The sequence below is a fragment of the Aspergillus sydowii genome (assembly GCF_001890705.1).
Source record: "Aspergillus sydowii CBS 593.65 unplaced genomic scaffold ASPSYscaffold_7, whole genome shotgun sequence".
Classification (NCBI taxonomy): domain Eukaryota; kingdom Fungi; phylum Ascomycota; class Eurotiomycetes; order Eurotiales; family Aspergillaceae; genus Aspergillus; species Aspergillus sydowii.
This window is the reverse complement of record NW_024467865.1, coordinates 804934-832377: the sequence shown is the minus strand read 5'-3', so window position 1 is coordinate 832377 and position 27444 is coordinate 804934. Positions and strand designations below refer to the sequence as shown.

At 52.3% G+C, this 27444-nt stretch overlaps 14 protein-coding genes across 14 annotated transcripts; 8 read left to right on the top strand and 6 right to left on the bottom strand.

Annotated features, from left to right (window-relative positions):
- The first annotated feature begins 340 nt into the window (after positions 1-340).
- On the top strand, positions 341-1702 carry ASPSYDRAFT_46786 (uncharacterized protein). The gene has a single exon (XM_040847315.1). It carries the CDS (start codon positions 372-374, stop codon positions 1416-1418), a length of 1047 nt encoding a protein of 348 aa, XP_040701433.1. The 5' UTR covers positions 341-371; the 3' UTR covers positions 1419-1702.
- Positions 1703-2042: 340 nt separating this feature from the next.
- On the top strand, positions 2043-3828 carry ASPSYDRAFT_46785 (uncharacterized protein). The gene is made up of 3 exons (XM_040847314.1): positions 2043-2150; positions 2279-2514; positions 2594-3828. The coding sequence occupies exons 2-3, from the start codon at positions 2289-2291 to the stop codon at positions 3754-3756; spliced, it is 1389 nt and encodes a 462-aa protein (XP_040701432.1). The 5' UTR covers positions 2043-2150; positions 2279-2288; the 3' UTR covers positions 3757-3828.
- Positions 3829-4261: 433 nt separating this feature from the next.
- Positions 4262-6184, top strand: ASPSYDRAFT_90905 (uncharacterized protein; the record flags this gene model as incomplete). Its single annotated transcript, XM_040852405.1, has 2 exons — positions 4262-5163; positions 5236-6184. 2 exons carry the CDS (start codon positions 4262-4264, stop codon positions 6182-6184), a joined length of 1851 nt encoding a protein of 616 aa, XP_040701431.1.
- ASPSYDRAFT_133632 (uncharacterized protein) lies at positions 6162-7703 on the bottom strand (the record flags this gene model as incomplete). The annotated part of the gene is made up of 2 exons (XM_040840645.1): positions 6162-7561; positions 7611-7703. 2 exons carry the CDS (start codon positions 7701-7703, stop codon positions 6233-6235), a joined length of 1422 nt encoding a protein of 473 aa, XP_040701430.1. The 3' UTR covers positions 6162-6232.
- A 242-nt stretch (positions 7704-7945) lies between these two features.
- ASPSYDRAFT_69758 (hexose transporter protein) lies at positions 7946-9507 on the top strand (the record flags this gene model as incomplete). The annotated part of the gene is made up of 1 exon (XM_040850484.1): positions 7946-9507. The coding sequence occupies exon 1, from the start codon at positions 7951-7953 to the stop codon at positions 9505-9507; it is 1557 nt and encodes a 518-aa protein (XP_040701429.1). The 5' UTR covers positions 7946-7950.
- Positions 9508-9585: 78 nt separating this feature from the next.
- On the bottom strand, positions 9586-12011 carry ASPSYDRAFT_59099 (uncharacterized protein; the record flags this gene model as incomplete). The annotated part of the gene is made up of 3 exons (XM_040849639.1): positions 9586-10372; positions 10443-11392; positions 11454-12011. The coding sequence occupies 3 exons, from the start codon at positions 12009-12011 to the stop codon at positions 9586-9588; spliced, it is 2295 nt and encodes a 764-aa protein (XP_040701428.1).
- A 954-nt stretch (positions 12012-12965) lies between these two features.
- On the bottom strand, positions 12966-14830 carry ASPSYDRAFT_46779 (Zn(II)2Cys6 transcription factor). Its single transcript, XM_040847313.1, has 4 exons — positions 14361-14830; positions 14033-14316; positions 13856-13980; positions 12966-13811 (listed from the first exon to the last, which is right to left on the bottom strand). The coding sequence occupies exons 1-4, from the start codon at positions 14638-14640 to the stop codon at positions 12980-12982; spliced, it is 1521 nt and encodes a 506-aa protein (XP_040701427.1). The 5' UTR covers positions 14641-14830; the 3' UTR covers positions 12966-12979.
- Positions 14831-15073: 243 nt separating this feature from the next.
- On the top strand, positions 15074-16924 carry ASPSYDRAFT_205151 (uncharacterized protein). Its single transcript, XM_040843876.1, has 4 exons — positions 15074-15237; positions 15288-15438; positions 15482-16730; positions 16789-16924. The coding sequence occupies exons 1-4, from the start codon at positions 15102-15104 to the stop codon at positions 16822-16824; spliced, it is 1572 nt and encodes a 523-aa protein (XP_040701426.1). The 5' UTR covers positions 15074-15101; the 3' UTR covers positions 16825-16924.
- On the bottom strand, positions 16919-18376 carry ASPSYDRAFT_46776 (uncharacterized protein). Its single transcript, XM_040847312.1, has 2 exons — positions 17893-18376; positions 16919-17811 (listed from the first exon to the last, which is right to left on the bottom strand). Exons 1-2 carry the CDS (start codon positions 18284-18286, stop codon positions 17411-17413), a joined length of 795 nt encoding a protein of 264 aa, XP_040701425.1. The 5' UTR covers positions 18287-18376; the 3' UTR covers positions 16919-17410.
- Positions 18377-19162: 786 nt separating this feature from the next.
- On the bottom strand, positions 19163-21383 carry ASPSYDRAFT_90897 (uncharacterized protein; the record flags this gene model as incomplete). Its single annotated transcript, XM_040852404.1, has 3 exons — positions 19163-20797; positions 20841-21050; positions 21120-21383. 3 exons carry the CDS (start codon positions 21381-21383, stop codon positions 19163-19165), a joined length of 2109 nt encoding a protein of 702 aa, XP_040701424.1.
- Positions 21384-21598: 215 nt separating this feature from the next.
- ASPSYDRAFT_154834 (uncharacterized protein) lies at positions 21599-22899 on the top strand (the record flags this gene model as incomplete). Its single annotated transcript, XM_040842401.1, has 2 exons — positions 21599-21736; positions 21784-22899. The coding sequence occupies 2 exons, from the start codon at positions 21599-21601 to the stop codon at positions 22897-22899; spliced, it is 1254 nt and encodes a 417-aa protein (XP_040701423.1).
- On the bottom strand, positions 22589-24945 carry ASPSYDRAFT_46772 (NAD(P)/FAD-dependent oxidoreductase). The gene is made up of 8 exons (XM_040847311.1): positions 24826-24945; positions 24722-24766; positions 24560-24660; positions 23940-24504; positions 23645-23892; positions 23377-23592; positions 23230-23322; positions 22589-23182 (listed from the first exon to the last, which is right to left on the bottom strand). The coding sequence occupies exons 1-8, from the start codon at positions 24857-24859 to the stop codon at positions 23045-23047; spliced, it is 1440 nt and encodes a 479-aa protein (XP_040701422.1). The 5' UTR covers positions 24860-24945; the 3' UTR covers positions 22589-23044.
- Positions 24946-24985: 40 nt separating this feature from the next.
- Positions 24986-25891, top strand: ASPSYDRAFT_133623 (uncharacterized protein). Its single transcript, XM_040840644.1, has 3 exons — positions 24986-25108; positions 25165-25348; positions 25408-25891. The coding sequence occupies exons 2-3, from the start codon at positions 25343-25345 to the stop codon at positions 25861-25863; spliced, it is 462 nt and encodes a 153-aa protein (XP_040701421.1). The 5' UTR covers positions 24986-25108; positions 25165-25342; the 3' UTR covers positions 25864-25891.
- Positions 25892-26068: 177 nt separating this feature from the next.
- ASPSYDRAFT_90893 (uncharacterized protein) lies at positions 26069-27201 on the top strand (the record flags this gene model as incomplete). Its single annotated transcript, XM_040852403.1, has 4 exons — positions 26069-26167; positions 26232-26262; positions 26356-26950; positions 27012-27201. 4 exons carry the CDS (start codon positions 26069-26071, stop codon positions 27199-27201), a joined length of 915 nt encoding a protein of 304 aa, XP_040701420.1.
- Between the last annotated feature and the right edge of the window lie 243 nt (positions 27202-27444).

Sequence of the window (27444 nt, the reverse complement as noted above, 5' to 3'; positions counted from 1 at the left end):
AAGCGTTGAGCTACCTAATCCCTCTACTAGATATGAGATAAGACTTCCTGAGCCCTAAAACCATCCTCTAAGTGACAAATGGAATGCGAAGCGGGATGGTACAACTCCCGCTGGAAGCTTGCTGATCCATCCAACAGTCATCTGCCAACGCCTCAGCTGCCTCTTTATCAAGAGTTCCGTCATCCAGGGTTTATGCTGTGGTTGGCTGCTGAATACGAGATTCCGTCACCCAGCATCTTGGGTCTCTTGGCCCTCTTTCTCCACCCCAACAGATATAAACAGGCCGATGGACCGTTTGCACACCAATCTCGAACAAGATAATCGTGAAGTATTTGGCGAGGCCGGCGACCCCAGCCAAAAAAAAAATCACCATGATTATCATGCTTTTCCTCCTGTGGCAGCTTGGGACCAGCCCAGCTTCAGCGCAAAACAATATCCCGTACGCAGCGGGCGAACTCTGTCTGAGATACTACGGGTCCATATACGGCTTCGTCGATGTCAACGGCGTGGACGGGCACGACAACTCCTTCGACATGAATTACAATAACACCGAGTATTGCCAGTCTGCGTGGACCTTGCCTAAACAATGGGGCGCTGTGCTCGATATCTGCCCGCCTTACGACGTGGACGACGAATTGAACGGCACCATGCTACAGATCAGCCTTCGATATTCCAAAACCTCCGACCTGCCGATGAATCACCTCCTTTTGGAGGATATACTCGTCACGGATGGGTCCGTTCCTCCCCAGTTACAAGGGACCACCACCAATATACAACCAGCCGTGTTTATAGACCGGTCCCCGAAAAAGGACAGGTGGACCGTTAATGGGTCTGCCAGTGCATTGTGCCACCCCACACCTAACACAGACACCGGAGTCACCGTGACGTGCCTGCATTTCACCCCCGAACAGCTCGGTGATGCTTACTGCGGGGTTGGAAACGACCAGGTCGAAGCGGGGGGTTGCTGGACGCGCCATGACATGCGCTGGAGACAAAGCTCATCACTGAACTACGAGATCGACTTCGGTCAGCTCTATGCCGGGGCCAAGATCTGGGCCCAGGACCGGTATTCCTACTGGAGAGGTGAACCGTCGAATCTCTCTACCGTTGTAACCATCAGCTTCAGCGGTAAGAAGTTCGTCCCTAGCATTGGCTCGTACGAGTTCTGGGCAGACAACTCCGAGCTCACTTATGAAGAGGAGGTCGAGTTAGCAGAGGAGCAGTTGTCGGTAGATTTGGATGGCGATGCGCAAGGGTTTCCGGTCTTTCGGGCCCTGTCTGATGGCATTTCCTATATCAGTCGCAATTTCACGTATTCAGCGCCACCAGACACGGACGGAGCTGCCGGGTTTCCGAGATTAGATGTTGTAATGGCCCTGTTTGTCGCGGCGTTATTGTCTTTTATCTCACTGGCCTGAGTGCGTAATGAGGCTTTGGGTACTCCGAATCACCAAGTTACCTGATGGTAGGAGCCTCTAGTGTTGTAGTACTGCCAGACCAAACAGCCCGTTCTCTTTTGGCGTTGAAATGCTGCGAGAGACCGTCCAGGTGGATGATGAAGGGATTATTTATCGTACACTTATCTATATTAATCATGATAGCTTGCTTAAGTACAGCTGAGCAGGAGGCCCTGTTCCCGCACCCGTGTATATACTGACTAGGATATAATTCGATGACGCAATTGGCTCCTTCCCACCCCGCTGCGACGATCCGACCCGCTGCTTATCGGAGCCACCCGAGAAAAGTACTATTGAAGACGAACAGGGCAGCGACTATTATTCTACTCCCTCCCTAGAGTGCGCTTGGTTGTTGAGTGGTCACGAAGGGAGGGTTACACAGGCTTCGCGGTCACCGTATTAACTTATCTCGTAAAGTCGGTATAGCGAGCCCCCACCTTGTGTAACAATAAACCCAAGTATGACACGTCGATGCACCCACCGCAAGGGCTTTGTGTAACTATCCCTACTTGAATCAACCGCATTCAGATCCCACGAGGGTGTTTGTCCAGTAAACCATGCAGATGCAGACGTCATAGACTTCTGGACCAGATCTTTTTACAGATTGTAGCACACCGTCTTTCAGTATTAATGCCATTTTCTATACAGCTTTCCATCTCTTTGGTGCTGGCTACTTCGATTCCAGGAGACATGGTAAGGGCTACGGTGACGTTTACGAAGTTTGGCTCAACAATTCTCCGGATATCCTATCCTCCTCTTTTTTTTTTTTTTTTGCTGAGTCACTGTGATTTTAATATGGCTAATACAGTGCATGATTCCAGGGCAGATGCCATGATTTCAACACTTATTGGATTTGCGGATTGCCACAAGCAAGACAATTGCGCATTATTATCCTATTTCGCTAACGATCTGAAAAGGATTGCCTTGGAAACCTTGAGTCAAAGTGGACTCCGGCAAGAATGTGAAATGCTCGCACTCGCAAGACAATGCCATCACCAGGCTCTTACACATGGGGGCCTTTTACATTGCGATCGGTTCTTCAACCGCGTTCGACAAGGTACTTTCCGCCAGTCACCTATCAAACAAAAACAAAAGAAAAAAGCAGGTGGAAGCTGACTACTATATTCTCGCCGTAGATTATCGCAATACCAAGCACGAGGCGACAGTCGAACGGGCATGGAATATATTTTGGAATGAGGCCCTGAGAAACTGCCCAGGTCCAGTTTTATTCGAACCCGGTGTCAGTGCACTATTCAGCTCGCGCGACTTCCAGCTGGACAAAGTGCCCCGGTATCTATTCAGGACCTATGACCGCAAAAGCTTTGGGAAAAGCAACGAGAAAGTAATATCTTCGCCCGCGAGCCAGATGCGGACAGCCAGCAGTAAACTGGACATATTCAGCTGTGAGACAGGCCTCGCGATGGCAATGGTGGATAGACATATGAATCCCTGGCGAGTCAAAGACTACGAGAGACAACCGCCTGATAACTTCATGTCCTGGACGTCGTCCTTGTTATATGCTGTTCAGTACGCGCTTTATAGACGTTACCACCACGGCTGCACCTCCGAGGAGATCAAGATCTGTGTAGTCGACACTAAGAAGTTCGCAGAAGGTCAATTTATCCATGCTAAGCGGCTACTCCAGGCGTACTATGATTTGGTGCGGCAGACAGACCTGCTGCAAACGTTTGACCTTCGCCTCCTTGTCTACATCTACCAAAATGGCGAGTATCTATCCCAGGGGACACTCTATCATCAAGGCAGATCTTGCCTGGTGTCCCTGGCAGCATTGGAGCAGTCCGGTCTCTATTCACTGTATCCGGAATTCGCGGCCCGCGATCGCCAGTCGAAATGGGCCGTGACAACCGCACACTTTCGCAAGCTATGGACCGAGCAGCATGTTTCCACAACCTACGGGGAGCTGGAGGCGGCGCTTTCATTGGCGAGTGCCTGCTTTGTAGGCGTTGATATCTTGGAGATGGCCGTCATGTTCTTGTCTTTCAAGAGGCGGGAACTCAGGCGGGTTCGGGGTGGTAAGGAATCCTTGAGGTCTATTATACATACGTACATAACGGATTCTAATGTCAAAGACTGCCTTCAAAGTCTCCATATACCTGAGTGGGGGCGTAAGCCCCAGGAAGTTCGGCAATACCTGGCGGCCTTGCATCTGCTTTACCCCGGTCCAGCAGTGTTTGACGGGTCGGCGGAAGGGAAGCTCTCGAATACTGATGGTGGTTCAGCGGAGCAAGAAAGCGGACTAATCCAGGGACTTCTTCGGTGTTTCTCAGTGCTGTTATAGTAAGTAGAGGAAGGCGTGTACTACTTGGACGGCGTTGACGTACTACGAAAAGTCTATCCAGGTGGATGGCGCTGCTCTGAGAAAGTCGTTTGCTATGGTGAAGAAGGCTTTCTCTAACGAGGTGTGGGTCTGACGTGGAGATGTAAACGGTTTGTTGTTGATGCTATTCACAACAATCGTCACAACAATGGAGATGGAATCAGCCTGGTATCCCTTATTTTGGTGTCAGGTTTGTTCGTTTGCAGAGGGGCAGTGTCTTTATGATGAATGTGACACAGATCTCTCGCTAGATGCTAGTCTTGGAGTTGATGGATATAAATATGCCTTCTAGATCATGTCTACACCCGTAGACTGTTTCTAGAAAAGTCACATCCGTTGAGCTACGACAAGAACGGTCACAGTATTTTCAGACACCCAACAAGAAGCCTTTCTTTCGTGAACTTTTGCTGACCTTTGATACTATTTTATCTGTTTCTCTCTTTCCCCTCTACCTCGCATTACAAGAATGTCTTTACCTCCCTCCGACATCGACCAAGGATCAGCCGACCTAATCGAACAGATCCAGCTCGAAGACGAGGCAGATGCCGTCTACAGCGCCGACTCTAGCGATGGATACGTCCCCTTTCGTACCTCTCTGGCCGAACTCCAAGCCGCCCCGGACCCGCACGCAAATTGGCGCAGAGGGAGAAGCCTAGATCCGGAATACGCTGACGACGAGACGTTAATCCAGATGGGCATTCTTTATCCGCAGCCAGATCCGCAGTCAGGCTCTGCACAAGCTGAACAAGCCGAACAAGCCGAACAATCTGGAAAGGGTAAACAGGCTGAACACGCCATGCAAGCGGAGCAACCGGGACAACCAGAATCCTCTACACACGCAGCCCGTCGCGGAGACAAATCCCCAACACGCACACGCAAATGCATCATCTGCTTCCAAGAAAAGGACATCCTAGACACCACCTCCCTCCCCTGCGGCGACGACTGCTGCAGCGAATGCATAACCGACTTCTTCTCCAAAGCCCTAGTCGACGAATCCCTCTTCCCGCCACAATGCTGCCAGCAGCCGATCCCATTCTCCCAGGCGCGCATCTTCCTGAAGAAGAGTCTCGTGGAGAAGTACGAGAAGAAGAAGGTCGAGCTTGAGACGCCCACCCGTGCCCGTACATATTGCCATATACCAGAGTGTCGCACTTTCATTGAACCCGCGACCATCCCGGGGGTTGTTGCTACGTGCCCGGCTTGTACGGCTGAGACTTGTACGCGTTGCAAAAGTGAGGTTCACACCGGGCCCTGCGACGACGTCCAAGACACGCAGCAGTTCCAGGAGTTGGCGCAGGAAAGGGGGTGGAAGAAATGCTATAACTGCGGGCGTATGGTGGAGCGGAAGTATGGGTGTGAGCATATGCGGTTAGTACTAGACTTACCTTCAGGTCCTTCCAATTTGACTTTCTGTTAACTGACATAAATATATGGCTATAGATGTCGCTGTGGCGCCCATTTTTGCTACGAATGCGGTGCACCTTGGATGCCTGGGGTTCCCCATCGTCACTCTCCGTCTTATCCTGGCCAGGATGGAGAAATCAATTTTCGTCCTCATGTGTTTCCTGTCTTTGTGACTGACCGTGAAGCTTCGGGCCTTCAGACTCCTCCTGATGAGGAGGAGGATGATGCAGATGACAACAATGATGGAGATGATGAGGATGAAGATGGAAATGAAGATGAAGATGAAGAAGAAGATGATGATGAGGTCGGCCAAATGATCGATGTGTATTATGACCCCCGGGAAAGAAGCCCCTCGCATGAAGAATTCCAGCGAGAGATTGACGAGCACAATGCAATTCGGGAAGAGAGGGATGCGGAGGAGGATGGTAAGACAGATGAAGACAGCGATGTGTTTTACGATGCGCAAGAATACTTCGATGACAAAGAGAACGAGGGGGAAGGTACCGACGTGCAAGAGGGCGAGATGGAAGACATCAACGTGGATCCGAATAACCCGCTGGGTGAACCGATTGGCGAGCCGGTCCTTGACGAGCCTGATGAACCGTTTGATCCGCAGGTTGAGGAACATGCCGCGGACTTTGTCCATGAACGGTGGGAGGAGCAGCGCCAGGAACAGCTGCAGCGACAGCGCCATGAACAGCTTCAGGAACAGACCAGGGACGAGAGCGAGGATATAGAAAGTGAAGTGGAACAGATCAGTGACAGCGATGAGAGAGCACGCAGGGTAATGGAGGACCTTGGGATTGACTGCGAGCATCTTCGCTGGGCGGCAGTCTATGACATTGGCCGGTGCGGCGACTGCATGCGAGACCCTCCAAGCAGACGTTACAGGTGTTCGCAGTGCGGGATTATGGTGTGTGCGACGTGTCGAATGGGCTTTGTGCAGGATTTAAGACTTAGTGGTCGGTTGCCTCCGTGGCCTTGAGTGATAGATTTGTTAGGTTATCCTTATATCTAGCCCTAACCAGTCGATCTATATCATCCCCATCCGTAACAGCTGGTTGCCAAACTCCAGCAGATAATAGTCCGCATACACCAGCCCATGATCGCTATACCGGTTATGGTCCTGCGAATTATGGTTCGCTGTTGCATTCTTCAATATCCCATCAAACCGTTCCCCAGGGACTACATCTTCCACCAGACCCTCACCCACCAGCCTCGCCTTCTCCCCCGCAAGAGAATACTCAATCGTCTCCGCAACAATCCTGACCGCAGCACTTCGATACCTCTCCCCCAACCTCCCCTGTCCATCCGCACTCAAAACCTGAGACAGAACCAACATCCCATTCGCAGCAATAACCCCAGCAGAGGAATCCCGTAACGGGTTCCTCTCATCCTCGACCGGGGCATCAAAGTCCCAAAGCGGCACATATCTTCCCACCGTCCTATCCGGATCCTGCTCCGTCGGCGCAGGCCGTTCCACACACGCAGGCGAACTCTCTAGCCGAAGGATAAAGTACTCCGCCAGTCCGCACGCGACAGCAAGAAACTCCCTCTCCTTCGTCCAGGTATACGTCTGCGCGAACCCCGTTATAGCCCACGCCTGACCGCGCGCCCACGTTGAGTCTTTACTGTACCCTTGCGCTGTGCGATGCGCTTTTATCCCGCCTGTTTTCGGATCGAAGTTTACAACGTGGTATGTTGAGTACAGGGGATACTCGAATTCAAACCCCTTCCCACCAAGCCCATCTCCCTGACTTTCGCATCTCAGAAGAGAAGCGATAACCGTCCGGGCATGCTTCGTCGCTATATCCGCCAACACTGGGTCAGCGACATGATGCGAGACATAGTAAAGCAAATCAAGATTCATCATGCTGTCGACGATAACCAGACAATCGTCTTCTAGACTGGTGATGCTGATATCAGCCTGCACCAGGACATCCCAGCTGCGGATTGCGGCGACGCTGGGGACGAACCGTGTTGCGAGGCTGCGGGCGCCGGTGATTAGAGCGTCTAGGCTTGATGCGTTGCTGGTTAGTTCCCAGTCCCTGCGGAGGGATGGCTGTAGAATGAACCCGAGATCGTGGGTGTCTGTGCGGGTTGCCATGGTGCGGATCGGGCCTGTCCAGGTCGTGCAAAGGTGGGTGAGCTCTTGGAGGGCGGTATCTGGCTTTTCTACAGAACTTTTCACCCCGTGGTTCAGGTATGGGAAGGTCTGCGGGTATTTGACTGCGCGCTCGCGGAGGAGATATAGAATCCCTGGGAAGAAGCCGCAGGTCCAGAAGTCGGCGTCGCGGAGGACGTAGTGGCCGTTGTCGTGTCCATGCTGGGGGACGAATTCTGGATAGACGGTTGGTGGGTTCTGCGGTAGAAGTTAGAGACATACAATAGAAATCTGTATAAGAGAATACGTTGTTGTTGAGGGCTTCTACGGCCACTCGGAGAGCCTTTGCTACCACGTTCTCGGAGAAGAGCTCCAGCAGCAGCTCTCTTTCGACCGACATGATGGTGATGGGATGGAGTGTTTTCAAGCTGTCAGGGTATAAATACGACCCCGCAGACATCCCTGCAAGAATTCCTGGTTTCTTCGGTGCATTGAGGAAGAATATCCGCAAATCAGGATAACGCACTTGTTTCTTCCATCCGACATCCCCGAGCCAACCCCGGATTCAGCCTGCATACTGCGGGGGCTATAAGAACCCGCTACAGGCAATGGTAAAGAAATGCTTCATTCATCAACTGACAACTGCAATGCTGTCCCACTCTGATAACTTCGAAGGGCTTGTGCTCAAGGACGTCATCCCCAACGACCGCAAGCCCTGGTACAGAGATGGCACCCTCATCAAGCTCAACACAATCCTGCTCTGTGCCCTTCTCACTCAAATTGCGTCTGGCTACGACAGCAGCATGCTGAACGGCATGCAGTCCCTCCCCCAGTGGGAAAGCTACTTCGGCGAGCCAACAGGCACCCGTCTCGGAGCCATGACATTCGGTCCCACTGGCGGGACTCTGATCTCAGTGCTCATCTCGTCGCAGCTGTGCGAGAGATACGGCCGTCGATACCCCATCTGCGGAGGATCCCTCGTCATCATCGTCGGTGGGATCCTGCAAGCAGCTGCAGTCAACTACGGCATGTTCGTCCTCTCCCGGTTCATCGTCGGCTTCGGTCTTGGAATCGTCGCCACTGCTGCACCCCCTCTACTCACCGAAGTGGCGTATCCAACTCACCGCGGCAAGCTCGTCTCTTTCTACCTCGTTACCTGGCCACTGGGCTCCCTCATCGCCGCCTGGGTCACATACGGCACATTCAGAATGACCAATTCCTCCTGGAGCTGGCGCATCCCAAGCGCCCTGCAATGCTTCTTCTCCCTAATCCAAGCCATCCTAAGCCTGTTCGCCCCGGAGTCCCCCCGCTGGCTCATCTACCAAGGCCGCGCCGAAGAAGCCCTCGCCGTGCTCACCAAATACCACGGCCACGGCGACTCGGACAGCCGGCTGGTGCGTTTCGAAATGGCAGAAATCACAGCGACACTGGAGATGGAAAAAATGCAGCGTCTGTCGCGGTGGACAGAGTGGCTTTCCACAAGGGGCAACCGGCACCGTCTCTTTCTCGCCCTTTATATCCCCGCCATGCTGCAGTGGTCCGGCAATGCATTGACCAGTTACTACCTCGCCAAGGTGCTCAACACGATCAACGTGACGGACTCCAAAACCCAACTCATCATCAACGCCTGTCTTTCCATCTGGGGGTTTATAACGGCCGCCTTCTTTGCGACATTGGTTGACCGCGCCGGTAGGCGTAAGCTCTTCCTCTCCGGAATGGCGGGGATGGGAATCGCCTATATAATCTGGACGATCTGCTCCGCGCTAAATGAGAAGCATAATTTCGAGGATAAGGGGTTCGCGGCGGGAGTGTTGGCAATGATCTTCGTCTTCAGCGCCGCGTACCACATGTGCTCGCCTGTCGCGCCTACGTATATCATGGAAGTGGTTCCCTTCTCGCTCCGCGCAAAGGCAGCCATGATGTACCAGCTGACGGGGAACCTGGCGGGGCTGTACAACAGCTTTGCGAACCCGGTTGCGATGGATGCGATTTCGTGGCGGTACTATATTGTCTGGTGTGTGGTGATTGGGGTGAATTTTGCACTCATCTGGTTGTTTTTCCCAGAGACGAAGGGGAAGGGTCTTGAAGAGGTTGCGGAGATTTTTGATGGGCCGGATGCGCTGGCTGGGGTGAATGCGATGAAGTCGATGGGGTTGGATGTTGATGCTAAGGCTGTTGCGGTGGGTGAAGAGCGAAGGGTTTGATTTCTGGAGAGTTTATCATGCTTTTGATGATAGTAGTTTACAGTACTCTAACTCTGATACGAATGAACAGGTATAATCTTATATCAACCGCGGATCCCACTCCGTATCAACCTCCCCCTCTATACCCTCCACCCCCAGCACATCTCCAAGACTCACCAGCTTAAAACTCGCCATCTCCGCCGTCCCACCCCCCTGAAGCTGATTTGCATCATCATGAACAACCAGCAACCCCTCGGGGAAATCCCCATTCAGCCGCGCCCCAACCCCAGCCACGCCATCGGTATTCGTCACCCCATCAACACGCCCATCCTCCGACTCCCCAATCGTAAATGTAAGGACATGCTCATGCGGCGCCGCACGCCGGAGGACAGAGAACGCACTCACCCCCTGGCACGATACAACCAGAAGCCCGGTATCGGGTGTCTTGCCGTAGAGCAGGGATAGACCTTCCACGTCGGCGTACAGCGAGTCGCCAACTTGTGCAATTAGAGTTCCATTCGCAGATTCGTCTGCCTCTGCTGCTGCTCCTGGTTCAGCATCATACCGCCATACACCCAACGCCTCTTCACCAAGGAACAACCACCCATTCTCTTCATCCGCCACGCAGCCCTCTGGCTGTCCGCCTGAGCCGCCAATGAACGACCGGACGAGGGTGGTAGATAGTGCAGTTCCACCAGGACTGTCAGTTGTGAAGTGCAGCTCGTACTGCAAATACCGTCCAGACTTCTCATTCACGAATAGATACTGCTTCCCCGATTTCGGCGAGCGGTACGTGCACGAGCCGTAGACGGTGTAGTCTTCCGGTGTAGGCTGCGTTCCGCCGCGGATGGACGTTAGGTTGCCGGTTGGTGTGATTTCGAAGAGACTGTACGTAGTAGTCTGTTAGCTAAATCTCAGTTTGTATGGGAATGGGAATGGGAAGAATAGGTAGATACCAAAGCGTGTCATCACCCCTACAAGCCGCAAAAGCAAGATCAACCTTCCTCTCCCCAAACTGGAACCCGTAAATCACATCGACATTATTCGGCTCTGCGGCGGGGACCGTCTGCAGGAGGGTTCCCCTGAGGTCAAAGACAGCCAATCCAGCGCCAATCTCGGACTTTGTCGTCGTGATGATCCTTGATCTATTGCTGCCGCTGCTGCTGCTGCTGCTCGCTGGGGAAATCCAAATCGCAGGATCGTCCCCGTCGCCGCCGTTGGCGTCGGTTTCGTATTTTGCTGACACTCCCACCCAGGAACAGTCTGGTCCTGCCCAGGGGGTGTTGCAGAGGCATTCGTTGGGTCCTATGCAGGAGCCGTGCGAGGAGCAGGCGTTGGGACAGGTGTGCGTTTTGCATTGCGGGCCGGTGAAGCCGGTAAAGCAGGAGAGGGTGCCATTTTCACTTATGAAGCCATTTTGGCTTCCGGATGGATGGGTTTGGCGTGGCCTTCGAGGGGTATATGTTGTGTTTGGCTTCAAGTTGAGTTGTTGGAATGCTGGCTCGAGCGAGGCAATGCCGTACCCCTTTCCGGAGTCTGATTCGATGGCAAAGCTGAGCAGGCCATATGGGTACTGCGATGAATTGGCTTGGTGGATTGAGAGTCCTGCGATTTCGAGCTCTTCTGCTCCGGTTACGGTTAGGGTTCCCTTCAGCTGCAGGTCTTGGGTGTAGACCTCGATCGTGTCCGTTTGGGATATCAGGATGTAGTGCGTGTCTGATATGTACACAGCAAGTCCTGTTATCTCGGCGGTTACTTGTCCGAGGACGTTAATCTCAGGAGCAGCGGTAGACTCGGCAGCTGTAAATGAGTAAACAGTCTCATCCTCTCCAGCAAAGTAAACAATATCATCTTCACCAGCAACAGCACAAGAACTTGGTTCCACGGGCAGTGGAAATGTTTGAATCTGATCCTGTCAGTCACCAAACATATACGAAAATGAAAAACAAAAGAAAAAGAAAACCAACCTCAAGCACCTCCACCAGCCCAGCATTCTCCCTCACCACGAACTGCATCGCGGCCTTCTTCCCAAAAATAAAGAAATAATTCCCTCCCTGCGAAGACCGCCACGTACAAAGACACGACCAATCCCCGAGCGCTTTCTTCTGAACACCAGGGACCTCTCTCATACCGGTGCCATTTACATCGAACAGCCTGATAATAGAGTCCGGCGCAGCGATTGAAACGATCACATCTTTCCCTCCCCTGGAATCGTTACCGACATCGTACAGCACACCCACGGCCTTTGTTCGGCCTGGCCTGACATGCGCAGTCTGCGTTAGAGTTTGGTTATGCGGCGGGAAGCCGAAGCCGCGTATTCCGCCCGTTGCAGCGCCGCCGTCATTTCCAATGAGCAGGGAATTATTCAAGCTTGTTCCGTAGTAAATAACCGACTGGTCGGAATCCACCTCGTTCGATAGGGCCGAGATAGACAGGGTGCCCGTCGGAGCTGCAGCTGCAGAACCAACTGCCGCTACGCAGAGGGCGAGAATGGTTCTAATTAGCTTTAAGCGTGACAGCTGCATTCTGTTCTCACTGAGCTTCACATAGAAGATAATATTCGTGTAAGAAAGATGGGGGGGAGGGCGATCTGTTTAAGTATTCCCGTGCCAAGAGATGCCGGTGTCGCATCCATATCGGGTCCATCCCGTGCTGGACCCTGGTCTTTCCATTGGTTAGAGCTGGTGGTTTGAAGTGCTGAAAGACCCGTGGGGGTGATCTTGGTCAATATTGGCTTTTATTGGCTTTTGTTTGGCTGAAGGGGAAGATAAACCATGTATATAGTGAGTGGCTTTATGGTTTAATGTCTCACAATACCAGTAACCAGTATAAAGAGATAATGCCTATTGAGGATGATAATGGCCACAAACAATGAATTATCATACAATAAGAATATAATATAATATGAACCTGAACCCAATACCGACAACTGGCACAGCACCAAATCTATCTCGAGATAAAAAGGAAGGAAAAAACAGAGATCGATCGAAATGCCCACCCCCCAAACCCTAACCATCATAACTCCCCCAAACCAAGCACCTCCAGGTCCCTCCCAATGGATCCTTCTCATAGGCCCACACTCCTCCGCCCAAACCCCGTTCTACACAGTCCTGCACATCCTAGCCACAGAATCTGGATACAGGATAACAGTAGAACAAGACGACGCGGCTAAACTTGAGATCGTGGACGCCGCTGCGGCTTCTCCGGAAGCTTGTCTGGTTGTTTGTGGGGTTCCGAGGGGGCAGGAGGGGTATAAGGTTTTTGGGGCGGTGGAGTTCGCTCTTGACAGCGTAGAAGGATTGGAATTAGAACGTGGGGATGGAAACGGAGATGGCAATGGGGAGGGATGTCTTTGGGTTGAGGTGTTTCAGAGTGTGCTTGTTGAGTGGGGGTGGATTGGGGAGAGAGGTCAATAATTGTGATAGATGAGTGTGTCGAATCGAACTATTTATTTTATTTTTATTTTTACTATATTGTATGTTGTATGTTGTATTTATATTATATTCGTGTCTAATACAAGAGCATTCGGGGAGACCGTCTCCGGCAAAACTGCAGCAGAGCCAGTAGGCGCCGTATCTGCCTCTGCCAGATCTGCCATATCTGTAATATCGGTAACTACAACCGGCCGAGACGGAAGAATAGCATCCCAATGCGTCCTGAAAACAGCCTCAGCCTGCGGCGTCTCCAACCACAGAACCGTTTTCACGTGCATCACGACATCGTCCCACCTTTGTATTTGCAGCGGGTCGACTATTGTCTGTGCGCGCTCGGAAAACCACTGATAATTCGGTGTATTTGATGACGCCACCAGTCCGATGGCTAGGAACCAGACGTCGATTGATACTGGGAAGCGGGATATTGAGTCGAGGTTGGCAATGGAGGTGATTAGTTTCGTGACGATCGTGCCCATTATGAAGTCGTGGGAGTAGTATGTTGGGCCGTGGATTATGAACATGTAGAGGATGGTGGTGTAGCGGATGCTTTCGGTGATGGGTGATGATGTTGATGGTGATGGTGATGACGATGGTGATGACAGTGATAAAGATGATGGGTTTGTTGAGAGTAACCGGTGTATAACGAAGCAGGCCAGATCGTGAAGTCGCGTGCTTGATAGCGGCAGCTGGTGTGCTCTGTTAAAGACATTGCGTAGACGGGCAAAGGCATTGCGGACTTGGACATCGTCTATGAGGTCCAGGGTGCTTTGGAGGTACGGGTCGTCCGTCGACATATCCAGCTGCCACTCCGGGACGAGGGGGATGCCGTCTCCGATTCCAACGTCGTCTTGTGTTGGAAACTGGGGATGGCCCATTACGAGCATCGATACCCTAGCAATGTCAGCGGCGAATGAGTTGTTATACAGCAGACATACCAGCTGATCATTCGCGCAGTTAACGGACTGGTCTGCCGTACTGAATTAATGCCGCCTCTCATCTCTACCAGCTTCTTGGCGCCGTCGACGTGCATCTGGCTGACCTTGATGTTGCCTTTGCCGAACTGATGGCCGTTAGTAGTGGTAAACAGCTGGTAGAGTCGCTCAGGAGACTACCTCAATAGCAGCCAAGGTAATGACCGAGTTCATAGTCCCATCTTGAACAGCCAGGGACAGATCTTGCACTTTTCGCCTGAGCAACGCTACAGAGTCGGCCATGAGGATCTCCGACGCATGGAAGCCCTTCTGGGCGAGCAGCTCCTCGTCAAGACATGCCGTCTGCAGCGAGACGTGGAAGAGCGCGGGGTCCCCCAAGGCAAGAGGCCACCACGAGACGAGGAATGGATTAGAGGTCGCATTCAGGTCGAGTGGATAGTACTGGAATGCAATTTTATGCAGGACTGCTATGATCAGCAGGCAGAATACAAAGAGAGAGGGGACATACAGCTATATACGAGACGCTGGACATGTTCCCGCGGCAGTCTGGTCGGGGGATAGGAGTCAAATGGGTCCAAGGAGCCGAATCTATACTCGCCCAAGCCGTTCGCAGGAACTAGTGAGCCGGCGTCGTGGTTGAGAGCGGCGGGCGGGGCAGTCAAGGGCTGGTTCGCGTAGACGCAGGGGACGTTGCGCTTGATGCAGCGAGAGCAGCGCGGAGTGCGGAGGTCGCAGCTGTGCTTGTACTTGGCACAGGCAGCACACGAGCGACGAAGAGTTGGGCGCATCGTCCACTGTATTCAGTATTCACTATCCAGCAGCCGAATATCGGCCAATCGCAACCGCGTTGTTACTACTACCTAAGTGGAAAGTGACGGTCAACCGGCAGTCTCGCAGTCTCAACCTTCACACCAGAGATCTCGTCTCGATGAGTCACCGTCAGTAGCAGCAGCATGTCAGTACAGAGTATAATGATCAGGCCATCAAGAATGAATCGTGAGTGTCAGAAAATCCGCAGTCGGGCTTCATTCGGAGATGCGGCGCGCTAGCCTGAACGGGACTAGTCTCCGAATCCGCCAAGACGGGGGCCACAATCGGAGACTAGTCCCAATCGGGCAGCTCTACAGTATGAGTTCTTACTGAGGGAATATTACTTATTTATTAAATGAGTTACTTATTAAGTGAGTATAAATACCCGGCAGACTTCACCTGTGAGATTACAGAACACCTGCCAATTACACAACGCAACATGGATCTCATGTATAATGTCTCGACAGAGCAGTCATGGTCGAAACAGCCTCTCACTGCTGTAACCTCAGTATCCGGCTGGGCTGCGTGGCAGTACGTCGTCACCATCCTACTCGGCGTCATTGTTTATGATCAAGGTAATACACCCCAAGTACACCCAAGTAAGTGATCATGTCTAACATCTCAGTCATGTACATCTGGCGCAAAGGGTCCATTGCTGGGCCGGCGTTCAAGATACCTCTCATGGGCCCGTTCATCCAGGCACTGCACCCTAGATTCGAGTCCTATCTCGAACAATGGGCAAGCGGACCGCTCAGCTGTGTATCCATCTTCCACAAGTACGTCGTCAACTCTGCCCGACTTCCATACACTGACCAGCAGATTCGTCGTCCTCGCATCTGACCGCGACCTCGCCCACAAAGTCTTCAAATCGCCAACATACGCCGAGCCCTGCATCGTCCCCATGGCCAAAGAGATCCTCGGCCACAAGGCCTGGGTCTTCCTCCAAGGCAAAGCCCACACCGAGTACCGCCGCGGGCTCGCCCCTCTCTTCACCAACAAAGCAATCTCGACCTACCTCCCAGCCCAGGAACGCGTTCTAGCGCACTACTTTGACAAGTTCGTCGCCGCCAGTGCGTCCAACAATCTCCAGCCCATGGCCTTCATGACCCTCTTCCGCGAAATCAACTGCGCCCTCTCCATCCGCACCTTCTTCGGCGAGTACATCTCCCAGGACGCGGTCAAGCAGATCGCAGACGACTTCTACCTCGTCACCGAAGCTCTCGAGCTCGTCAATGTCCCGCTGTCAATCTACATCCCATACACGAAACCCTGGCTGGGGAAACGCACCGCCGACGCCGTGCACGCCGAATTCGCAAAGGCCGCTGCAGCTTGTAAAGCCAATATGGCCACCGGGGCTGAGCCCACCTGCATCGTCGACCACTGGGTGCTGCACATGATGGAGTCGGCGAGGTATTATAAAGCCCTATCCAGGGGCGAAACAGACACTCCCAAACCACCAAACCTGATCCGCGAATTCACAAACACCGAAATCTCCGAAACCCTATTCACCTTCCTCTTCGCATCCCAGGACGCCAGTTCCAGCGCAACAACGTGGCTTTTTCAAATCCTCGCTCAACGACCGGACGTCCTCACCCGGCTTCGCGAAGAGAACCTATCCGCCAGAAACGGAGACCCGCGTAAACCATTCGACCTGCCCATGCTCGAGAATCTACCCTACACCGCCGCCGTCATCAAGGAACTCCTCCGACACAGACCGCCCGTGATCTTCGTGCCTTATCTCGCGACAAGGCCATTCCCGATTACGCCCACTTATACAGTACCCCGAGGCGCAATGGTGATCCCATCTTGTTACCCGGCTCTGCACGACCCAGCGGCATACCCGAATCCAGATGTATTCGACCCGGACCGCTGGATCAGCGGGGACGCGGAGAAACAGACCAAGAACTGGTTGGTGTTTGGGGCCGGTCCGCATGATTGTCTGGCGAGACGGTATGTGCCGTTGTCGATGGCGGGGATGATTGGGAAGGCGGCGCTGGAGTTGGATTGGAGACATGTGGCTACGGAGAGGTCTGAGGAGATTAGGGTTTTTGCGACCTTGTTTCCGATGGTACGTTTTCCTCTCTTTTCCTTTGTATTTTCTTGCTATGCTGGTGCTGACTTTGTAGGATGGGTGTCAATTGGTGTTTACGAGGAGGGAGTGACGGGGTGGAAATAGTATGTTGGTTTGAATGGATTTATATTCTTTGAAGTAGCTGAGTAGATGGATATCTTATATTAATTACATTACTTCGTCTGGCGGCTATTCTCCCCTCTGGCAGCTTTAAACAGCGGCTTGTTATTTGCTGACCTCCTATTTAACTAGAGCAATCAACCCCAGGTTGAGGAGCCCAGAACAGCTTGGAGGGCCGAAGTGATTATAAGACCGACTCATCTGTAACATAGACTAAGAAGGTTCCTGGACCAGAAGAAGCTGAAGAAGACCCGAGGTTGACTCGACACGTCGATACCAAGTATAAGAATCTGTAATGATGAGTCTGTGGTGGTGGCAATGGCCCATCCGTCTTGATATATTGTACAGACTACTGCGAGCAAGAAGTCTGCGCCCGAATACCGGGCTTGTATAAATTTAGTAGAATATCGTAATAGGATTATGCAGCGCTTTCAAATGCCATGTACAAGAAAAAGAAATAAGTAGAAAGACATTAGGCTGGCCAGCGACTGTCCCTGTCCCAGCGGGTATAAAAAAAAATAACGAAACAACGAAAATGACTGAGTGTATCAAGCCTGCTACCGACTCGAATCAGCAGGCAACTCATGCGCCATCTGACTAGGAGGCCCTGACAGCTCCGGCCGGACAGGGGTATCTGGAAGCTCGCCAAAGGCCCCCTTGTACTCCTGCACCGGCACGGTGACGTTCTGGCCGGGTGTAGGAGGGAGCGCAGCCGCCTGGCCGGGAACCTCTCCCTGCTGTCGTCGGCGGCGCCGCCTCGCGTACCATACTAGGAAGATTATAAGGGCCAGTCCGGCAAGACCGCCGACTACGCCCCCAACGACGCCGCCCACAATGGCTGCGGTCTTGGACGGGCCTGAATCGGAGTCTGAATCTGAATTTGCTGTATCTGATGTTGCGGACGGTGAATCGGACGCGGATGCTGAGGCGGACGGCGTTGCTGATGCAGAGGGTGTGCCTGTAGATTATACCATTAGCTGGATCCTTTATATTTATATCCTTCAATCGACTCCTGTAATCGATAGAGATGTGTACTCACCCTTCGCGGAAGCAACCAGGACATTATAATTATCCCCCTGCATCCAATGCTCCGCACAGGCAACACCACTGACCTGGCTATTCCCCGCGACCAGCCCGTCATTCACATACCCGATCGTGTCGTGTTCGCAGCAGAACCAGCCGTCGCTGTAATACAGGTCCCACGTCTGATTGTTCGCGCAGTGCGGGTCGCTCTCGATGGCCGTCTTGCACCCGGAGTCCGTCGGGCAGCATGTGTTGTCGACGCAGACGGTGTTCTCGGGACAGCAGTTGAACCACTCGCCGTATTCGTCTTCCCATTGATGTTGTGAGCTGCACTGGACCAGGTTGTCTGGGCAGGTGCCGTTGTGGCGGAGGTAGAAGCCGTAGGGCGGGCCTGTGTCGAAGTCGCTCATTTTGAACAACAAAATAACAAACACAGAAACAGAATCAAGGCGAGAGGATTTGGCTATTTGGTGATTTGCGACTTGCAGGAGTGAAGAGACTGAATCGTGCTGAGGAAAGGAGCAGTGACCGGTCCACCGGCCTGGGGTCTGTCAGCCTCCAACGCGATCGAGCACTCACAGTCAGTCAGTCGGGCTGTCCTCGGCTCGAGGGCTGCGCTTTGACTGGGAATTGCATTTGTGATTTGCTCCTTGCCCATTCCTTCAGCAGGCCGTGAAATGACAGTGGAGACTCCGCAGCAGGGCGGCCGGGCTGAGTGGCTGGGGGAACGGCCCCCAAACGCCGGGGGCTCTTAGGGCTTGCTAGCGCTGATCTGCGCCTCAATGGGTCAGGGCCACGGCCAGAGATTCAGGGTCAAGCTGTCAAGCATCCCGTCGGCAAGCTCATTTGGTTAATTATTATTATTTTCCTTTGGTTACGGTAATCAACTGACCGCGTTGTCACTGTGACAGTGACAGTGACAGTGACACAGTGGGAGGCAACGAGGGTTGTTGCTTCTCCTTAATCTGACTGACCCTGACGATCTTTCTATTAACGTAACTCTCATCCCGCGCTATTCTGGGAAAAGACCCACGCGACCGTTGTCTTGCTCGACAGACGAGGTGGACGAGCTTTAGATCTCAGATTTGATACTGCAAGATCTGCTGGTGGTCAATATCGTTATTCTTTAGGAATAGTGAGTTGCTGCAGATCTATGTACAATTTCATACATATATATACTAGCACACCGAATATGTATCTAGATATATAAATACTATACGGACATATATCATTATCCTTGTACGTCTTCCAATTTAGTAGTATAATGACAGACAATAAACTCGCTTCTAATATTCAGCAAGCTCAACCCCATCCACCCACTGCTCCAGAGAAAATACTTCACATCCATCTCCAGCACACGTACACCTCCCCACTTCAACCCCATCATCCTCCCCGTCCTCACACACACTTCCACTCCCTCTAGACCCCAACCCAGAGCAAGATCCAGATCCAAGTCCAGACCCAGACCTAGATTCCTCCAAAAACCTCACCATCGAATCAATCATCCGAAATGACCTCCCATGACAAACCGACGTCCCCTTCTCAAGTCCCCAAATATCGCGGCACGAACGCAATAGCTCCAGTATCGTCCGCCGCGCATGGCCCTCACACCATAGTCCATTTCCTCCTGTTACAGATACAAGCGGGGACTGCTCTTGCTCTTGGACTAAATGGAAGCAGATTGTCACGACGGCAAGGAAGAATTCCTGAATGAAGAGGCGGGCGATGAAGGCGGCTGTTTTTGCTTCTGGAGTTGAAACAGAAGGAGAAGGGGAGGAGGAGGATGTGTCCCACAGCTCGCGCTGCGTGGAGAGCAAGACGATGCTGCACTCGAGAGAGGACCAGTACGACACTGGGTATCGGGTTGCGGCGTTTGGTTCCTGGTAAAGGCGGCTATGCAGGGCTAGGAGGACGCGGCGGAAGAAGACGTTTGTCATGGTCCATTGGAAGCGGGCGTTGATGTCGACGTCTTTTTCATCCTCATGGCCTGGCGCCAGGAATGAAGTTTCGTGGTATTTGAGGAGGGCGCGGATTTGGCGGTCGTAGCTGGCGACTTGGCTGTATGCGAGGGTTACCTGCGGTGAGGTGGCGAGTTCGAGGATGCGAAAGACCTGCGGGAGGATGTCGTAGAGGACGAGGGGGAAGGCGAGGTCTTTGCTGTCGGTGGCAGGATTCTGTTGGTGGATTGTGAATAATGGCTCTGCGATGAGGTCTCGGGATGGTGGGATTATGGGCATTCCGGCTGCGAGGCTTTGGCGCAGATCCAGCAGGATGACTGCCGCCCAGAGACGGTTCCGGATGCTGGTGGTTTCGCTGGACTCGAACTGGGGGTGTTGGGCTGAATCAGTCGAATGAAGACCTAGTAGTACTGCATGCCGGACGATGAGGCCTGTTGCAGGCCAGAGGGCGTCGCATTCAACGCAGGTCATCATAACCTTGGTCTGTTTGAAAATGACAAAAAGGCACAAGGCTCGGATACTGGTTAGTTGTGGCCGTATCATGAACGGCGTTCGCTGCAGACACGCCTGGGCTGCCTCGAACAGGCGACCTGGCGAGATGCCCATGTCATTGCTGTTTGCTGATGCACTTATACAGTGTAGCTGACAGCCCAGGGCGAGGATGGCGAACAGCTGCGCCAGCCATCCGTCGCCGACTGTTCCGGGCTTGCTCCAGAAGACCTCAAGCTCTTCTTCAAAGGTGGGCAAATGGATGATCTGGTGAAACGGCTCGACGCTGTCCAGGTAGTGCGCGATCAGTGACTCGACGACATCCCTTGGGGGTATGTAGGACAGCAGCGTTCTCCTCGGAGCATTGGATAGAGGTCCAATATTGCCAAAGATGTTATCGACAGACGAGAACGTTATATGCTGGCCGTCCTCCTGGTTTTCAGCCCACCGACGGTGCTTTAACAGACTCTGAATCTGGGAAAATTAGTCAAAGCCAAAATAGACTGCATGGACATACATTCTGAACGAGCCCCGACCAGTGGATTCCACTGTGAAAGGTCTGCTTCCAAAGGGGAACAGACTCTTTATCCGGCTCAGTCGAAGGCCTTGGATAGTGACAGTCGCGGCCGCCGTTGGCCTTGATGCAGCGACTGCATGGCTGCTGCCGGTCACATTTGATCTTCAGCTGGCGACAGCGCCGACAAGCCTTCGGAACACGGTTCCGTTTCTATCACAGTTGGCAATTAGCGATGTCCTGCTGATCCACTTTATTGATCACTAGATGGCGGGCCTGTACCTGGACCAAGTTTGTAGGTAACTTGCTCTCATGTGTCTCGGGAAGGAGAGATTCCAGATGCGGCGAGTGATTGATAGACTGACTGCCAGTGCTACTCACTGTCGCACGATGACCGGCTTTCCGACCGAGGGACGCCGTTTTCGGCGCATAGCAGCAGTCCAGGCCCCTGCGGAGACAGCGCATGCACTGCGGCCGCGACTTGTCACAACCCACCTTGGCGGCACGACAGGGCACGCAGGCGTGGGCAGAGGCAGCATCAGACATCACGATCGAGTATCGGAGCCGGAGATAAACAGCGACAGAGGTGTCGGATCGGGCGGCGTGGCGTTCTTAAGAAGAGACAGAGAAAGAGAGAGCGTTGACTCAGCATCGGGGTGGATCCGTCGGAGGCCAGCCCTAACCCCGACAGTTGTTATATAAAGGTATAACATCCTGATTGCTGTAAGAAGGTACAGTTTGCCGTGGAAACTATTGAGATAATGTCTAAGTCTCGCTCGGAAAAGCCTCGCCCACCAGAGATTGCAACTGCCGACGAGGACTTCCCGGAAGGGGGCTATGGCTGGGTATGCGTGCTGTGCATCTTCCTCATCAATGCCCATACCTGGGGTATCAATAGTGTAACTACCCCGTTGAATATCTACTACGTGCCACGCTGACCCGTCAGGCGTACGGAGTAATACTAGCCTTCTACCTCTCCTCCGACCAATTCCCAGGCACCTCAGCCATCGTCTACGCCCTCGTCAGCGGCCTCAGTATTTCCTGCGCCCTGCTAATCGCACCCCTCATCACCTCCCTCTCTCCATGGATCCCCACCCGCTACTTCATCGTGATCGGCGTCATCCTTTCAACAGCCTCAATGGTCTCTGCCTCTTTCGCCACAGCCAGCTGGCAGCTTTTCCTCAGCCAGGGCATCTGCTTCGGCTTCGGCATGTCATGCCTCTTCATCACCACCGTCGGCATCCCAAACCAATGGTTCAGTAAACGCCGCGGTATCGCCAATGGCATTGTCGCAGCTGGCTCGGGGACAGGCGGGCTGATCTACTCCCTGGCAACCAACCGCATGATCCAGACTCTGGGATTCCGTTGGGCGTTTCGCGTCCTGGGGATAGTCTCGTTCGCTGTGAATCTCGTTTGTGGCATGCTTGTGCGCGAGCGGAAAGTTTCTTCGAGGAAAAAGAAACGCATGCAGATTCGTCTTTCTCTTTTTCGGGAACCGAGATACATACTCTTCCTTACCTGGGGGTTTCTCAGTGTCCTCGGCTACATCTCACTCTTGTTTAGTCTGGCCAGCTACGCTACAGCTATTGGGCTATCATCCGATACAGGGAGTCTTGCCAGTGCACTGCTCAATCTCGGACAAGCACTAGGCCGTCCTCTCGTCGGCGCCTTGAGTGACCGATTTGGCCGGATCCGTGTCCCCGCCGTTGCGACTGCATTGTGCGGCCTGCTTTGCATGGTGTTCTGGCCATTCACCACGCACAAGGGGTCCCTCTTCGCCTTTTCGATTCTCGCGGGTATGGAAGCCGGGACGATCTGGGCTGCTGCACCGGCGATTGCAGCTGAGCTTGTTGCGCTGCAGGAGGTGGGTGGTGCGTTGGCGGTTTTCTGGCTTGTTTGTGTACCCCCCGGAACAGTGGCAGAAGTTATTGCTCTGCAGTTGAGAAATCCGGAGAGTATTCAAGGGCCGTACTTTCCTGTTCAGATGTTTACGGGGGCGGTTTACTTGGTGGCGGGGGGTGCGCTGGCGGTCCTTGTTTTCAGTGGTCGGTCAGTGCGGTAGTATATGTACAGTACAGGTACCGGTGACGCAGTGATCATTCTAGACCTCCGTCAGTCGTACCATAGAAGTATCTGGAAATAATTCTGACATTATATGTTGCAAGGATATGGAGACGTCCCTCAATTCTAGTATTAAGACCACTATATCAGCGCCGATTGAGATTCCGCGGTCCACCAGGACCCTCCTCAAGGCCATTCCGTCGGGGAGCATCGGGTCTCCACCGCCAGAATGGGCGCATATATGAGGCGCTCTCATCACCATGTTCAAGAATGTCCGCCGCATGCTGTGGCCAGATTAGAGACTGTGTATGAAAGAATGGTGGATAGGTACCTGGCCTAGAACAGGGAGGAACTTTGCGCCGTGACCGCTTCCTCCGGTACAAACAAACACAGAATTGTCTGCATAGTCTGGTACGTAATCGATCTATTTGCTGTTCAGTATATATGGTCCGGGTCTTATTGAGAGCAAGGGACTGACCACAAAAGAATTATCCAAGGAGTCGGTATACCAGCAAAGCTTGGTGAAATCGAACGGGACGCCGTGGAATTCAGGTAAGAAAATCGAGACAAATTGCTTAATGGCGTATATTGCGGACTCGTGCAGCTCAGAGCACTCCTCTGGTGGAAGGGGCACTGACCACTGGCCGTCCTGTGTAAAGGGAGTGTTTGCAGGGGCGGATTGGAAGTTCGTGAACTGAATAGCCTTTGGTTAGCTTGTGATGGGAGGATATTCAGTCGGTGTATACCTTGATTCCACGATAACCGATCTTTACCAAACCTTCTGGGGTTCGCGGAAGAACATAAATGCTGCCTGTGTCTTTGCCAGACCTATCTCGGGGGACGCTTTTCCACGTCATGACGGGAAATCTCTCCGGGGAGTATTTGTCCCACAGGTCTTTGTCGGCCGGATTGATCCTGAAGGCGGCGACGCTTCCTGCAGAGGACTCCAAATGGTAGCTCAAGTCAGGAAGAATCTGCGTTGAGAAGGACCCGGCTACACTTCATCAGTAAGTGTGAATGACTGCAAGGGCTGCAACTAACCAGCAACAACAACCACATCTGCATTGTAGGCTTTACCGGCCTTTGTCTTCACCCCTGTGACCTTTCCCCTTTCAGAGTCAGAGCCATGCTTCGACTTGACAAGCGCCTCAACGGCACCCTCATTGCCGAAATGGAATTCCACCCCCTTCTCGACAGCCAGCCTTTGATAGTACGCACAGGCATTGCTACACCTCACAAAGCCAGCTAGTGAATCAAGAACTGCTTCATAATTCAGAGCAGGCGAAGCCTCTGGAATCCCAAACTCGAGCAGCTTGTCATCCCAGCCAAGCTTTGCAGCGCGATGACGGTCTTCAGCGTTACTCTTGACAAACTGTGTGTGCCGAAGACCATCGCGTTCCATATTAGCCAACGTCTCTCTTTCCAGCGCACCAAGAGAGTCAGACGGCTGAACTCGCAGCATCCCGCTGGATGAAAACAGCTTGCGGTCATCCCAGCGGCCATTCTCCTCGGAGAATCCTCTCTTCTCATCCTCGAGCATCCAGGCGTCGCGGCTCTCCATCGCTAAGCGCTGGTAGTGGAGTTTTGTTCCATATGAGGCGCGAAACTGGTTGAGTTAGCCCATTGAGAGGATCCAATGCTTTGTAGTATTACGAGCTTACAATCTTGTTATGGTCTACAGAAGCCGCCTGGACGTCGTCGGCAGCGGGGTCGTACCCATTCGCGTCGTACTGGGCGCGGTCAAAGACAGTGACTTTGTGGCCTGCATAGATGTGAATAGAATAATCAAGGGCCATTCCTTCAGTCCTCGAGAAATGACTCACCTTTGTCTCGCAGCGCAACAGCCAATGAAAGACCGAATATGCCGGCTGAGGGGCTGTTCAGTGACAGATACATGAATGGAATGGTGAATGTGAACATCACGTACCACCGATGATGGCTACCGATTTCTGCTCTTGCATATTGAAAGTTTTCTGGGCTTTGTCGCTATTAAAAGGTGGGATGATGGAAACATGGACGACTAAGAGATAAAGAGACGAAAGAGAGAGAGAGAGAGAGAGAGAGAGAGAGAGAGAGAGAGAGAAAGAGAGAAAGAGAGCGAGCCCCTCATAGAGCGGGTCACGTGTCCATCCCCAAGGTCCCATCAATAGTATTTGCTTGAAGTCTGTGAAACGAGTAACTCTTCCCCAGCCTAAGGAATAACATAAAAGGTAAGCTGCTGCAGTTCTTTTGGCTGTGAATCAAGTATTGAATGGCCATGTTACAGGCTAGCCATGATCCCAGGACCCAGACAGACACACATGGCCAGTTAAAGGGGGAAACAGTGAAGATAATGTTTGATGAATGCCACAGACATGATGGTGGAAGCTCTATAAAGTCTTCGACCTTATCTGCATGTTATCAGATTAATAGTACATTCCTCTACAACCACACTCCTGCCCACAATGGAAGTAAGTGTCCCACACGAGACCCCGCCTACCAGTAACCCTATACTAATATATGCTCGCAGTCGAAGCCCAGGCCTGAAGCTAAGCAGACTCCTAAGGAGGAACCACATACTGGACGCTGCTCTGATACTAAGGAGCGTCCGAAGATTAAAATCCACCCCGCTCGCTGGACCTGTGATCCTAAAGAGCTGGACTGGGATGGCTGGGTCATGGATGACTGGCTGCAACAAATCACTGGTGATGACGATTTCTTTGATGAAGATGAAAACATTAGGCCAGGCAAACGGCCAGTTACACGTAACATAGCCTGCATTCCCAATACTGGGACGATTTTATTTGAAACAGGCGGAGCTTTCTACATAGGGGGCCACATCTCTTTCGTCTTCAAGCGTATCATTTGGCCAACAACGGAGAACGAGATTCTTATCGACCTGAACTCTGACTGGTGTGGTGAGTTCAAATATGAAATTATTGATAGCGAAGATACGGAGTCAGAGCATGACCTCTTTACTGGGTAGCTTTTGGGATAGTCGTGCAAGGTGGCCGCCGTGAGAGTATCTTCTTCCATTGTTGTACATATTGCGTTCAACCCGTCGTCTTTCAATATCATCTGCTGTGCGTCTGCCTCAAAGGAGGCTATATTAATAAAAGGAACTGCGTTACAATGTTTCTCCTTTCCTTCTTCGTAATGTTGCTCTCCTCTAAACAACTTATCGTTTCAAAATGGACACCCAAAGCTCGGCGACAGTCACTAAACCGTCCCTGAAACTAGGTAGACACACTCTCAACATGGGCGAGGCTTGGAAATTCGACACGAATGAAGTATGACATCTATGTACGCACTTTTGAGACACATTTTTAGGGTCCTCATGCTAACTTGACCAAGATCTTCGCTCATTTAGACAAGGCAATAAATGGTCAGTCACCAGACAATAACAGCCTTCTCCAAATCCGAGGTCTTATCAGGAGCCTAAGGTTATAACTAACTTTGATCTGACTTTGTTCGGAAGAGAAGTCCATTTCTAAACCGCGCTGCAGTTACCCTGATGGCACCAGATGTGCAGATCCGAATCTCGAGCCAAACCAATCTATCGCGAGAAAGGCTGCACAAGGACGGAAAGAAAACAAATCAGAATTGGATATTGAGGAGCACGACCCCAACAACGATGACATTCCGTATTGGGGCCTTTGCGACATGTTAGGGCTCTTGATGTCTCTCCTTGCTGACGTTTCGGAAGACGCGACGAGAGAGGATTACTATCTTCATATCACCGCATTATACGGTAGATGGTGCTATAGGCTAATAGGAAGTGCGAAGAAGAACCTACCGTTTATGTTCTGCAGTGTCTGGGTGACCGACAGCGCTGCCCGTGCAGAAAGGATCTTTCTCGGTGCCTCTAGGGGCGGCTCAACGAGGAATGCAAGCTTCAGGTCTGCCTGGAATCGCAAGATTAAGGACGCGCGGTCCGATATATTGGATCCCGAGCTGTTGAAGAAATTGCATGACGACATAGACAAGTGGCCTGCAGGGGGGAAGAGAGGAAAACCTGACCTGATCAAGCTGGGTAACTGTGCGGAAACGTACCCTTTTGCTTACCTGGACAAGTATGCGGATCCTCCACCTTGATTTCGCTCCGACTATTCTAATCAAACTATTACACATTAGGTATCATAGTGAGCCCTGGGACAATGTGCATGGTCTTGCTTTAAGAAAGAATGCCATTCTGCGTGACCATTACGGCATCAGTGACATTTTACCGCACCTCCGAGACCCTTGTCCCAACTGTCGGTGGTACATCGAGAGTCGTGGGGGGAAGCCTGGGAATTTTGAGATTCGGAAAGAGAGCCCCTCATAAAGCCGGTAAATAGCCAGCCACAAGAACAGCCTCTTGTGTAGTATTGTTCTTTCTGAAGTCTATATTGGGTGGAAGAGTCATTCTATAAATGAATGGCTATCAATGAAGTACTGAACCTTTCCTGTTCAAAGACCCATACACAATGGTAGATAGCTAATAAAGGAGGAAAAGTTCAAATAATAGGCATTATACTATACAGTACATTTAGTATAATATAGTTACTGAGTTCTATGCAGCTTAAGC

Bases quoted from the DNA above. Each gene is read 5' to 3' on its own strand.
- ASPSYDRAFT_46776 (XM_040847312.1), bottom strand. From the start codon at position 18,286: ATGAGCGACTTCGACACAGGCCCGCCCTACGGCTTCTACCTCCGCCAC. The intron at 17,812-17,892 runs GTGAGTACACAT...TATAATCTACAG, and splicing joins CCTGGTTGCTTCCGCGAAGG to GCACACCCTCTGCATCAGCA.
- ASPSYDRAFT_46786 (XM_040847315.1), top strand. From the start codon at position 372: ATGATTATCATGCTTTTCCTCCTGTGGCAGCTTGGGACCAGCCCAGCT.
- ASPSYDRAFT_46772 (XM_040847311.1), bottom strand. From the start codon at position 24,859: ATGCAAGAGCAGAAATCGGTAGCCATCATCGGTG. The intron at 24,767-24,825 runs GTACGTGATGTT...ACAGCCCCTCAG, and splicing joins ATCGGTAGCCATCATCGGTG to CCGGCATATTCGGTCTTTCA. The intron at 23,323-23,376 runs GTCAGTCCCTTG...AACAGCAAATAG, and splicing joins CCTTGGATAATTCTTTTGTG to ATCGATTACGTACCAGACTA.
- ASPSYDRAFT_205151 (XM_040843876.1), top strand. From the start codon at position 15,102: ATGGATCTCATGTATAATGTCTCGACAGAGCAGTCATGGTCGAAACAG. The intron at 15,439-15,481 runs GTACGTCGTCAA...ACTGACCAGCAG, and splicing joins TGTGTATCCATCTTCCACAA to ATTCGTCGTCCTCGCATCTG. The intron at 16,731-16,788 runs GTACGTTTTCCT...CTGACTTTGTAG, and splicing joins TTGCGACCTTGTTTCCGATG to GATGGGTGTCAATTGGTGTT.
- ASPSYDRAFT_46779 (XM_040847313.1), bottom strand. From the start codon at position 14,640: ATGCGCCCAACTCTTCGTCGCTCGTGTGCTGCCTGTGCCAAGTACAAG. The intron at 13,981-14,032 runs GTAGTCTCCTGA...AACGGCCATCAG, and splicing joins TTACCTTGGCTGCTATTGAG to TTCGGCAAAGGCAACATCAA. The intron at 13,812-13,855 runs GTATGTCTGCTG...TGACATTGCTAG, and splicing joins ACTGCGCGAATGATCAGCTG to GGTATCGATGCTCGTAATGG.
- ASPSYDRAFT_46785 (XM_040847314.1), top strand. From the start codon at position 2,289: ATGATTTCAACACTTATTGGATTTGCGGATTGCCACAAGCAAGACAAT. The intron at 2,515-2,593 runs GTACTTTCCGCC...TTCTCGCCGTAG, and splicing joins CTTCAACCGCGTTCGACAAG to ATTATCGCAATACCAAGCAC.